The sequence below is a fragment of the Ictidomys tridecemlineatus genome, chromosome 3 (genome assembly GCF_052094955.1).
Source record: "Ictidomys tridecemlineatus isolate mIctTri1 chromosome 3, mIctTri1.hap1, whole genome shotgun sequence".
Classification (NCBI taxonomy): Eukaryota; Metazoa; Chordata; class Mammalia; order Rodentia; family Sciuridae; genus Ictidomys; species Ictidomys tridecemlineatus.
Window position 1 is genome coordinate 112562846 of NC_135479.1, and position 12290 is coordinate 112575135.

The 12290-nt window shown below is 35.7% G+C and overlaps 1 protein-coding gene across 1 annotated transcript in view; it reads right to left on the reverse strand.

The window, feature by feature from the left end:
• Positions 1 to 12290, reverse strand: part of Wdr49 (WD repeat domain 49) — a 147908-nt gene that overhangs the window by 34117 nt on the left and 101501 nt on the right. The window contains exons 14-16 of the mRNA XM_040270037.2: positions 11761 to 11948; positions 10803 to 11000; positions 6148 to 6329 (exon numbers count right to left, since the gene is read on the reverse strand). Of these exons, the coding sequence (XP_040125971.2) occupies positions 6148 to 6329; positions 10803 to 11000; positions 11761 to 11948 (568 nt within the window). The remainder of the gene's footprint in view (positions 1 to 6147; positions 6330 to 10802; positions 11001 to 11760; positions 11949 to 12290) is intronic.

Here is a 12290-nt window from a genome sequence, read left to right on the forward strand (position 1 = left end):
TATAACAGAGAACAAAGCTTGAGGTTAAAAAAAAATCTGTGAACTTAAAAACATATCAGCAATAATTTTCATAAAACAAAGTGCTTAAGATGAATAGGTAATGAAATACAATGAGATGGAAATTGAGAGAGTAGTAAAACATTCGAATTCCAATTTTCAAATCTAAGGAACGGCTGATACAAATTGTTAAAAGCATAACTGAGTTTGTCACAGGGAATGGAAAATTAGCATATTGTCTGAAATACTCTTAAGCAGGAATCTGTAGCATTTGTCTTCCCTTTTTCAGGAGTGTGACATGAGGAGAAATAGTGATGTTACCCTAGGATGACTTTATTTCCTTATCTGCAAAATTTAGTTGGGTGTGTAGGTAGGGGCATTTTATCTTTCCATTCTCAGCACTCTCTGCTTGTACAGGTTTTTGTTATGCTATATTTCTAAATTGGAAATATCCTTTTGCCTGAAAATAAAATGCCACTTGACATTTCAGCAAGCCACAATTCAAGGAAATGCAAGAACAAATATCAAAGTATAATTTAGTATAAGAGGATGTCTAAATAAGATTTTTTTTCTCTCTCTCTTCTATTTAGCTATCAGCAGAAGTCCAAAATGTCTGAGAGCAAAATTCTTAATTGGGAAGTAAAACATTCCCATGTTCCAAAGGGAAGTGCTAGATTCCTTGTATATAAGCCCACTTTGCCAAGAAGATAGCTCCCAAACTGACTTGTGGTGCTTAGGCCAGTCAGCACCCTAAGATACGAGAGACACAAAGTAGACATTAACAGGGAGGATTGTGTCAGAGAGAGTTATAGGTATGTGCTGAGGCCCACCCTATGGCAGCAGAGGGACGCTTCTAAGCCTCTTATTTCTAGCCTCCAGTCATGTTGACCAGTCAAAGAACATGATGTACAGCCTCTGGATAACCAAGAGAGGGACATGGTGGATTGGGTTCTCATTCATACCTAAAAAGTCTACAGGTAAAAAGTTGTGGCTCAATTGGGTAAGGAACGGATATAGTGGGTGGAAAAGTTGACATAGTGAGGATGTAGGAGTTTCCTAGGAGCCAAGCAGAAGTGAACCCAAGAGGAATTGTGTACAAGGGAAAGCCTGGAAGTATGAGGGGGTTAAAATTAAAAATAAATAAACTGTGATGGACACAGGAGAGAGAGAGCCAAAGAGTGCATTCGTTTGGAAATGTGCAATACAGAGGTCCTGAGTGGGACCATCAAAGAACCCTCAACTGGATCCTGGGGTGAGAAGGAGAAGGAAGAGTCAGCTTTGTGCATCTGCCATGCAGGGAGAGCAGCAATGCCAACATCCTCCTTCTCTTTCATCCTCCTTTTATAGCCTCAGTGAATGGGAAACTGTGACCAGCGAACAACAGAGAAAAGACAGTTTCTGCGATGGTGTTCCACTTGGTCAAGATTTCTAAAATGACAGTCACATTGAATTGAAATACGGTGGGAATTTTATAGAAGAACTATCTTCTTGTCAGTTCTGAGGAAGCCCTATTTCTTTTTTTATTTGGAATAAGTAATGAATCAAAAGTACCAAAATATTTTTTGTTTGTCTTTGTGTAGTAGGTTCAAATATTTATCCCTACCAGAATTCTGTTTTGTAATCGTATATGTATATTAGGGGGAGTGTCTATTTTTAAACATTTAATATTTCTTTTCTGAATTAATAATTAATAACCTTTTAAAACAGAAAGCATCAGACTCAGACATTTGTACTAGTAAATTCCATAAAGTATTTAAAGAAGAAATGATATCAATTCTATATAAAGTGTTCCAGAAAATAGAACATTTTGTAACTCATTCCAGAAAGTCAGCATAACTCTCATGCCAAAGTCAGACAAAGATATTTCAATAAAGAAATAATACAGACCATTCTTTCTCATAAACATAATTACAGAAATCTGCAAAGCAGTATTAGCAATAAACTCCAACCATGTATAAAAATAATTGTCTACCATATCTAAGTGGAATTTATTCAGGCATGCAAAGCTGGTTCTCCATTTGAAAATCAACTGATATAATTCCAGTTGTGTAGAAGAAACTAGAATAAATAAAATCATCCTCTCAAAATCAAAATCACATTAAAGACTTCAGAAGAAAAATCATATGATCAGAAAAAACATTTGACAAAATCCTATACCCATTCATAATAACTATCAGCAAACAGAAAAGAAGGAAACTTCTTCACCTTGATAAAAACCACCTACAAAAGACATTCATCTATCATATGTAATAAAGAGAAACTACATGGTTTCCCCCTAAGACCAAGACCAAGAAGAAAAAAGAATGCTCCTTCTCACCATGCTGACTCAACATCATATTGGAACTCCTAGCTAATGCAATAAAACAAGAAAAGAAAATAAGAGTTATATATGTTGGAAAAAAGAGATAAAACTGGTTGCACTAATTTGCAATCCCACCAGCAATGTATGAGTGTACCTTTTTCCCCACATCTTCGCCAACACTTATTGTTGTTTGTCTTTATAATAGCTGCCAGTCTGACTGGAGTGAGATGATATCTTAGAGTAGTTTGGATTTACATTTCTCTGATTGCTAGAGATGTTGAACATTTTTCCATATATTTGTTGATTGACTGTATATCCTCTTCTGAGAATTCTCTGTTCAGGTTTTTGGCCCATCTATTTATGGGGTTATTTGTTTTAGGGAGGCTTGGCTTTTTGAGTTCTTTATACTCTAGATATTAGTGCTCTATCTGATTGTGAGGGGTAAAAATTTGCTCCCAAGATATAGGCTCTCTATTCACCTTATTAATTGTTTCTTTTGCTGAGAAGAAGCTTTTTAGTTTTAATCCATCCCATTTATTGATTAAAACCAAGAATTGGTTTTATTAAGGAAGTTGGGGCCTAATCCCACATGATAAAGATTAGAGCCTACTTTTCTTCTATTAGATGCAGAGTCTCTGACTTAATTCCTAGGTCCTTGATCTACTTTGAGTTGAGTTTTGTGCATGGTGAGAGATATGGAGATTCCTTGGAAAACTGGGAATAGAACCACCATACAACCCAGTTATCCCTTTCCTCGGTCTATACCCAAAGAACTTAAAAACAGCATACTACTGGTACACAGCCACATCAATGTTTATAGCAGCACTATGGACAATAGCTAAACTATGGAATCAACCTAGATGCCCTTCAGAAGATGAATGGATAAAAAAAAATGTGGCATATATACACAATGGAATATTACTCAGCAGTAAAAGAGAATAAAATCGTAGCATTTGCAGGTAAATGGACAGTATTGGAGAAGATAATGATAAGTGAAGTTAGCCAATCCCAAAAACACAAATGCCGAATGTTTTCTTTAATATAAAGTGACTGATTCATAGTTGGGTAGGGAGGGGGAGTATGGGAGGAACAGACGAACTCTAGATAGGGCAGAGGGGTGGGAGGGGAAGTGAGGGGGCAGGGGGTTAGCAAAGATGGTGGAATGTGATGGACATCATTATCCAAAGTACATGTATGAAGACACGAATTGGTGTGAACAAACTTTATATACAACCAGAGATACGGAAAATAGTGCTCTATATATGTAATAAGAATTGCAATGCATTCTGCTGTCATACATTTTTTTAAAAATCAATTTAAAAAAATATAAAACTATCTTTTCTTGAACATGGCATAATTGGGCTGGGAATGTGGCTCAATAGTTAAGCACTCCTGAGTTCAATCCCCAGTAACCAAAAAAAAAAAAAGAAAGAAAGAAAGAAAAGGAAAGGAAAGGAAAATGGCATAATTATCTACATAGGAAATCCCAAAAAGTAAAAAAAAAAAAAAAAAACTATTAGAACTCAAAATCTAGCAAGAATTTAGGAAACAGAGTTAACAAGACACAAAAAATAAATTTATTTCTTAAATGCTAGCCATAAACAATTAAAATATGACATTTAAAACAGATCATTTGCATTAGCACCAAAATTGAAATATTTAGTTATAATACATGTAAGACACATACAATAACATCTTTGTTAGGAAAATTACAAAAAACTCTAATGAACAAAATCAAAGAACACTTGCATAAATGTAGAGATATATATGAGAAGAAAGATTTAATATTGTCGGGGCTGGGGATGTGACTCAAGCGGTAGCGCGCTCGCCTGGCATGCGTGCGGCCCGGGTTCGATCCTCAGCACCACATACCAACAAAGATGTTGTGTCCGCCGAGAAATGAAAAATAAATATTAAAAATTTTCTCTCTATCTCTCTCTCCCTCCTCTCTCACTCTTTCTTAAAAAAAAAAAAAAGATTTAATATTGTCATTTTCCCCACCAGATTTATAGATTCAACATAACCTTAATGGTAATTCTAGAAATTACTTTGAGTTATCAACAAATTGACTAAACTTTATATGAAAACATAAAGGATCCAGAATAGGAAGAGAAATATTAAAGAAGAACAAAGTAGGAGGATTAACAAATACCCACTTCACTTCAAGACTTACTGTAAATGTACAGTAATCAAAACAGTGTAGTATTTTTTAAAAACTAGATTATTGTAACAGAATAGAGAGCCCCAAAATATGTAAATACAGTGAATTAATTGTTAATAATTATGTTACTCATAATTGCCAAAATGTAGAAGCAATTAAGATGCCTGTCAATAGTAAATCAATAAATTATGGAACATCCCTATGATTAAACTTTATTCAGTGATAAAAGGAAATAAACTATTGTACTGAGTTATGAGGGAATTTTGAGAAGTCATAAGTGCATATTACTAAGTGAAAGAAGTTAACCTAAAAATGCTATATACTATGACTCCAACTATATAACACTTTGAAATAGGTAAAGAAGATAATGAAATATCAATGATTGGATGATGTTAGGAGGGATGGGTAAGTGTAACACAAACCATTTTTAAAACTGTACAAAACAAACAGTGAGCCCTGGTGTAAACAATGGATTTTAATGTGCAATATCAGTATTTATTCATCAATTTTAACAAATATACCATTCTAGTACAAGACATTATGTGTGTATGTGGGGGGGGTATTTCTTAACTTTTTGTTCTGTAAACCTAAAAAAAAGTATAATGCAACATATGCACATGGTAAAAATTCCAACTTTCTAGAAGAAAACTGAATAAATAAAATCATCCTCTCAGGTTGGGGCTGTAGCTCAGTGGCAGAGCATTTGCCTAGCATGTGTGAGGCACTGGGTTTGATCCTCAGCACCACATAAAAATAAACAAATCAAGACATTCTGTCCATTTACAACTACAAAAAAATATATTTTTAAATTATCCTCTCAAAATAAGTCAATTGTTTAGTATTGAAGGTGAAATTATGAGAGCATGAGTTAACAAGAATACAGGAAACCAAAAAATAATACTGAAGTTGCCTGGCATTAGAGAGTGAATGAAAGGTAAGAATGGAACCTTGCAGAGCAATGTGAAGAGGAAAAATGTCTGAGCAAGGTAGAAAGGCTAGAATCTGTAAGGAGGGAGATGTCTAACATTCAGTAAAACTCTTAGAACTTCTTTTATATAAACCCCTGTGCACTTTACCAAAACCAGGAGTAATACTTGCTCTGAGACAAGAGATAGACTGATGAGAGACAGAAGGAGAGAGAGAGAGAGCGGGGGCTGGGAGTTAGATATAGAGGTAGACATTGTGTTTGAGAAAAGGGACTACTTTCCACAATTAGGTTGATGGTGGAGTAGAAATAAAAGGACTAGAGACACTGAATATAAATCAAGAGTACAATGGAGCTGGACGCATGACAAATGTCTGTAATCCCAGCAGCTCAGGAGGCTGAGACAGGAGGGTGGCAAGTTCAAAGCCAGCCTCAGTAATGGCGAGGAGCTAAGCAACTCAGGGAGACCCTATCTCTAAATAAAAAACAAAATACGGCTGGGGATGTGGTTCAAGTGCTCCTGAGTTCAATCTCTGGTACCAAAAAAATAAAAGAAAAAAAAAAGAGTACAATGAAGGCAAGAACTTACCAAACATAGCCCTGAGAACATAAACCCCCTCCCACCTATTAATCCCCAAAATTTTAGAGAAATCTGGAGGTGGGGTGGTCAATGGACAGCCACAGAGCATGGAAGGAACTTTAGGCCAACTGTATGTTTTCTGTTCTCTAGTTGACATCTGCGTAATGCTTAAAATTTCTTACTTGTATGTTGAGTGATCTTTGTTTTTCTTGTTAAGTAGAGAATATTCTGTTGGGTCTAAATATGATTCCTCTTTAGAAAACAAAGGTTTTGCTCTCATACTTTCCTCTTGAGTTTCACTTTCCATTAAATTAGTATCTCTTTTAGGAGGAGAAAGACAGTTGTCAATATGCCAATGCTTTGCCTAAAAAAAAACAACGACAAAGAAATCTATCTTATTTTTATAAAACATATTTTCATCAAATATCTTTGTGTATTTACTATGTATTAGATTACTAATTGATACCCTGGGAACATGCACGAACAGAAAATGACTTTGACCAGACTCTCATCTATAAGGAGCTTACAATCTTAGGAGGAGGTGAAACATTGTGTTAATAAAGGCAGAAAATGAGATGTTATAACAAGGAAACAGAAATTCATTGAAAAGTCAATAATAAACTGAAAAAATTTTATAGCCACTTCCACTTTAAATTCTTGGATAGCAAACTGTATATTAAATAAGAACAAAAAACAAAACTTTCATTGAAAAATTGCCAGAATTAAATTTTCTTTGTACACTACTTTCTCGAGAGCCTCAAAATACAATCTAAGTATTAATTTTTTCCCAGAAAAACATGTGTTACATGATAGTTTTCACATATCAGATTTTGCCAATAATTCTTAATGTGCACCCATCTAGCAAAAGTTTCACACTGACAAGCTCTTTCATATTTTAAATACAAGACCAACTTCCTTATCTTGTATCAATTCACATTGTACACACAGGAATGCACCATTGAACACTGCCTATGTGTTAGAAGAGAAGCATTAGGCACTCCGAGGATATTTGACTAGCCTTCAAACTGATGAGTTTGTCTTCAGCATTTGTCTTCAGTAAAGTAAAATGTCAATGTGTGAACTGATCTTCATAGAATAAATGCATAATAAATAGCAAATTAAATTTGGCCTCTGTATTCAAAAGCAATAGGGAAGAGTAGGGACTACACTCAATTTCAAAGTAAGTGACTCATGTAAAAGAGGCTGTGATGATGTGAAAATAGTCACACTGTGTCCTCCAAGAATTCATGTGGTAGACGTTTGGTCCCCAGTGTGGCTATATTGAAGTAGAGTGTTGAACCTTTAAGAAACAGAATCTACGACGGGAGGTCGTTAGGTTGTTGGTGGAGGGATGCCTTCAGAAGACATTAATTCTTGTGGCACGCGGAGACAGTTCTCTCAAAACCAAGCCTATAGTTCCTTATTGTCTTTTCGGCATGCCTTTCCAGCTCTCTGGCTTCCTATCCCACCTGCCTTTTGACCTCTCCATCCCACAGTGGCTCCTACATCTCTAATGTCATCTTCCATGAAGTGGTAAAGCCTTTATCAAAACCATGCTGTTTAAACTTTCAACCTCCCAAACTCTGAGCTTAATAAACCATTATTCTTTGAAAATTACCTTACTCTAGATATGTCATTTTAATAACAGAAAGCAGACTAATACAGGGGCCATAATAACTCTCAGGGAGTGACATATGCTCTTTTTCAAGAGAAGAAATCTTTTATCTTTATATGACATTGTTTAATGTTTAATTCAAATTGCAAGCACTAAGTGAGCAGGCATAGCCAAAGTCCCTGGCCATAAAATCAATTTGATGAGGAGAGGTACCAGTAGATAAACTCTGCCCAGCACAAACAGCAGTTAGTGCTTACAGAAGGGTACTAAAGAATTGCAGGCATCATCTAATTACTTCTTATCCCATCATCATCTGCCAGCTTCCTGGGATAAATGTGTATTCAAGGATAAATCATCATCACCCTGTTTCTTCAGCTCTAGAAATAGCCATGCCATAGCACTTACTTTTAAAAAAATCTAACTTGAAAACTAGCCAAAGATCAATAGCTATGTCACAAAAGCGATTCAAAGTTATTTTTTAAAATCTTTTTTCATGAAGTATATGAAATCGCATTGCAATTAATTTTAAATCCTTTAATCAGATTGCGTGTGATTGGGAGATTAAGTCAAGGTAGGAAATCAAAATACATCATTGCTTGCCCTGTTTTCATTACTACTAGATCCGTATTAATTCAACTGAAAGACAAATGCTACACTCAAGTGTGGGCAGGAGTCAGTCACTACATTGTACAGATGGAATTTGTTCAGGAAGAATTATTCTGATCCTATTATTTTTACTCATTGAGCCCCTTCTCCTCCTTATCTATGTACTTGGGTTTGCCTTCCATAATGTTTTCTTTCTGTAAAGGATTTCTTTTCTTATTCCTCATGAGCCAGACATTCGCTGTTACTATTTTCCAGTACCTGTTCACTCATCCCCTCCTCTCCCCATCCTACCTTCTCCTCCCCTTCTCTGTCCCCCTCTTCCCTTCTCTTTTTTTTTCCGCTGACTCTTCCCTTGAGGACCTTCTCTTTCCTTCCTTTCTCCTTCCTCTCCCCTCCCCTCTTTCCCATACCCCTTGAAACTAGCAGTACCCATATTCAAGGCAGCTTGACAAAAGTGAATCGTTCTTTAAAATCAAATCAAAAGTCTCAAGCAGAAGGGACAAGAAAGCCCAGAGTCCTCAGCTTTGTCAGCCTCATGGTTCCAAAATGATGCAGCTCTTGTGGCTCTACTCCTGTCAATTAGAAGGGGGAAAAGGCACTATTTATAATTTATAAAGGATTCTGGAGGATGAAGTCCTTCATATTAAAAAAAAAGAAAAGAAAACAAGCAAACAAACAAAAACCTAATGATCTGATGAGGAGTTACCAGTATACAATCAGTGCTACACAACAGTACTTAAGACATCAGGAAGGGCACTGAAGAATTGCACTCAACTGATTTCCTTTTGTCCCACAATCCCAGTTTTCTGGGATAAATGTGTATCATGGATAAACCATCCTCACCCCTGTTATGAAATACCAATGACGTAAAAATGAATAGTTTAACTAGGACACATTTCTTAATTAAATTAAAATTTAGGAACAGATTGCATTTGGTAGGCACAGTATATACATTACCCTTACCTAGGCATGGTCTTATTTTTTGTTTCAACCCATCTAAGGGATGGATACACCAGACCTCACCCACTTGGTGACACTTCATTTCTTGACCTGTCATTCAAACTCCCCCTCGTGTCTTTCCAGAGCCCTGTGGCTGTCTGCCAGCATCAGCATTACATGGACTTTTTCAATTGCCAGAAGCAGGCTTCCGACTTCTCTCCTACGCAGATTAACAGTCATGTCCCACTCATCTCATCCACCACACACCTACCCACACACCCTTTGAGCTTCCACTCAGCTGCTGTTTTTCCTGATTGAGAAAAGTCTAGCACTTGCCTTATTTATAGAGTAGAAGACACTGATACAGCTCACAAGTGTTACATGGAGACTCCCACACTGCTCAGCCAAACACAGGTCCACCTCCCTAGACTATTTTCTGATTTATCATAATGTTCTATGTCCTAAAGGGTTGCAGAGAATTCTTTCAGCACAGATTGACATTAGCAAACTGACTTCACCAATACAGAAACATCAAAGCTTTTCTTCCAACACTAAGAGAATCAGGTACTGTCACAGCATGATATTGGCACATGAGGTCACTGAAAAGAACCAAATTAGCTGGCCGGACAGAACAAGGTTTCAGCTTAAACTCACCCCAACATGTTTGAACAGTACTGGTTAAAACCAGCCAGATATATTATGTTCCCATAGTACAAAGGGAACAGGAACAGAGCCCCCATGAAAACAAGAACAAAAAATATGAAACAATGAATATTCCCTTACTTCCACGCCTCCCACTTCTATTTTATTTCAGTCAGGAACAAGTAGACCTTAATTTCATGGAAGGAAAGGGTTAAAAGCATGTGCTCTAAAGTGAGTCAGCATGGGTAAAAGGGCAAAAGTCAGCCATCATGAGCTTATTTGAGCTGAGAATTCACTCAAACTCTCTGTGACTCTGTTTTGTTATCCATATAATAGAAATAATGGAACCTCTACCCTCATGGAGTGGACCATCGTAAAAATTAAAAGAAATAATTCATGTAAAGATCTTAGATATTCTGAGTACACACAAAACACCCAGTAAATATTAACTATTACATTTGAAAAAATAAACCAGGAAATGAATAGGGAGATTTGTCTTTTTCCAAAATGTTCCATATCTGATTATTACCTTTATTATTATTTGATAACCAGAATCACCTGCCTAATGATAATGTTAATTTTATCCATATTTTTACACATATTATTTTTTTTTAGTTGTTGGTGACCTTTATTTTATTTGATTATTTATATATGGTGCTGGGAATCGAACGCAGTGCCTCAGATGTGCGAGGCAAGCTCTCTACCACTGAGCTACAACTCCAGCCCCATATTATATTTTTACTAAATCTTAAACTTGAATTTATTTATTTTAGAAAAGAAAAATTTCTCAGAAATCCTAAAATATTTTGAGTCGTACTAAACATGTCTTTAAATATGTCTTTCCATGTCTCTAGTGTCCTCTATTTGGTGGAACTACTGCATCTAATGGTAGACAGGATAAGAGATGCCTGGAACTAGAGCTTCAGAAATGTTAGGTCAGTTCTTTCAAGACTGGTAAGATTCAAATGGAAATCAGCCCAAGTTCATACTGAATGCCAAGTAAATATTCCAATAAGAAAGGAACAGTATTTCTACCTGACCAAAGATCCAAATAGGAGCATTGCAGATTCCAGTCACACAAATGCTGCAGTCTGCAGAGGAGGAGACAATCAGTAGATGGCCACCTCGCTCACAAACCTCCAAGGAAGTTATCCGGTCCTCATGAGGTTGGAATGATCTTATTAGCATTGGGGGTTGTGTGACTTTGTTCTCACTGGAATTAAGACAGTAGTCCTGAAAAAAACAAATTTCAGAACTGTAAAATTCCAAATATTAGCTCAAAATGGCATAGCACTTGTTCTAAAGCCTGATACAAAAATGAAAAATGTATATTTGATAATAACCATCTGTGATCCAAATGCAAAAGAGAGTTCATGATGACAGAGGGTAGAAAAATGGCATTAACATTAAAAAAAAAAAACAGCTTCTCACTTGATTGACTTGGGAAGTAGAAAGAAGACAGGGAAGAGAATGGAAAGAAAAAGATGAATAGTAATTTGATAGAGAGGAGCTTTACTTTGTATTGTTAATCACATATTACATAATATTATAATGCTATTCAAAAACTGAACATGTAATCAGTGATTAAAAAAAGAAAAACCAAACTAGCTCATGATGGCAATAATATTAGTTGAAGTTCCAGTACTTCTAAATTACATTTATAATCTCATTCCAAATAAAGTATCACCTAATTATTACATTTAAATGATGCTGCAGTACGTTGCTGACAAAATTGCATTACTAAATTGGGTGTTTGACTTGACTATATATTAACAGCTTTCCAATACTGAGAAAAAGCTGGCTTTCCCAATTACTTGTTTAAAAGAAGTCTCTGCTCAATGTACGTGCTTTCTTTAAAATATTCAAAACTGAGTATTTCTTCCTTTAAGAAACAGACAAGACCCAATCCATATGATTGAATATAATTTTATTAAATTTTTGTTTTCTGCAACTAGAGACAATCAAAAACAATGGGAAAATAATTTCAGTTTACCTCTATATTCCAGATTTTCAAACATCCATCAAGATCTCCTGTGGTAAGGTATCGGTTCAGTTTATCAATAGACATAATAATGGATCTGGCTCCTCTGTGGGCCAAAAACTCAGCCAGAAGTTGTTTCTTAAATGTATTCCAGAATCTGACATAACCAGACCCACCACATGATACCAGGTTAGCTCTTCCTTAAAAGAAATGGAAAACCTAATAAGGAAACTGGAACTACAAATACCAGAAAATAACTTCCTCAAGTGGCTTTCCCTCTGTCAAGAAAGCATGTGGCATTAGAGAGTTGATAGCACCGAGGACAATTTCCAGTTCCACTTTGATGCTCTAGAATACAGAATGGAAATAAACCTATAATCGTGCCACCCGTTTGTGTTAAGTAGTAAATGAGATAAGATACATAAGATATTTCATTATATTTAGTTTCCTTTCCTTTATTTATTACTCTAATGTTATTTTGGTTTTTTTAAATATGGAATTAAGTTTTCTTCAAATAAAGTTATAAAATATTAATTTCAACA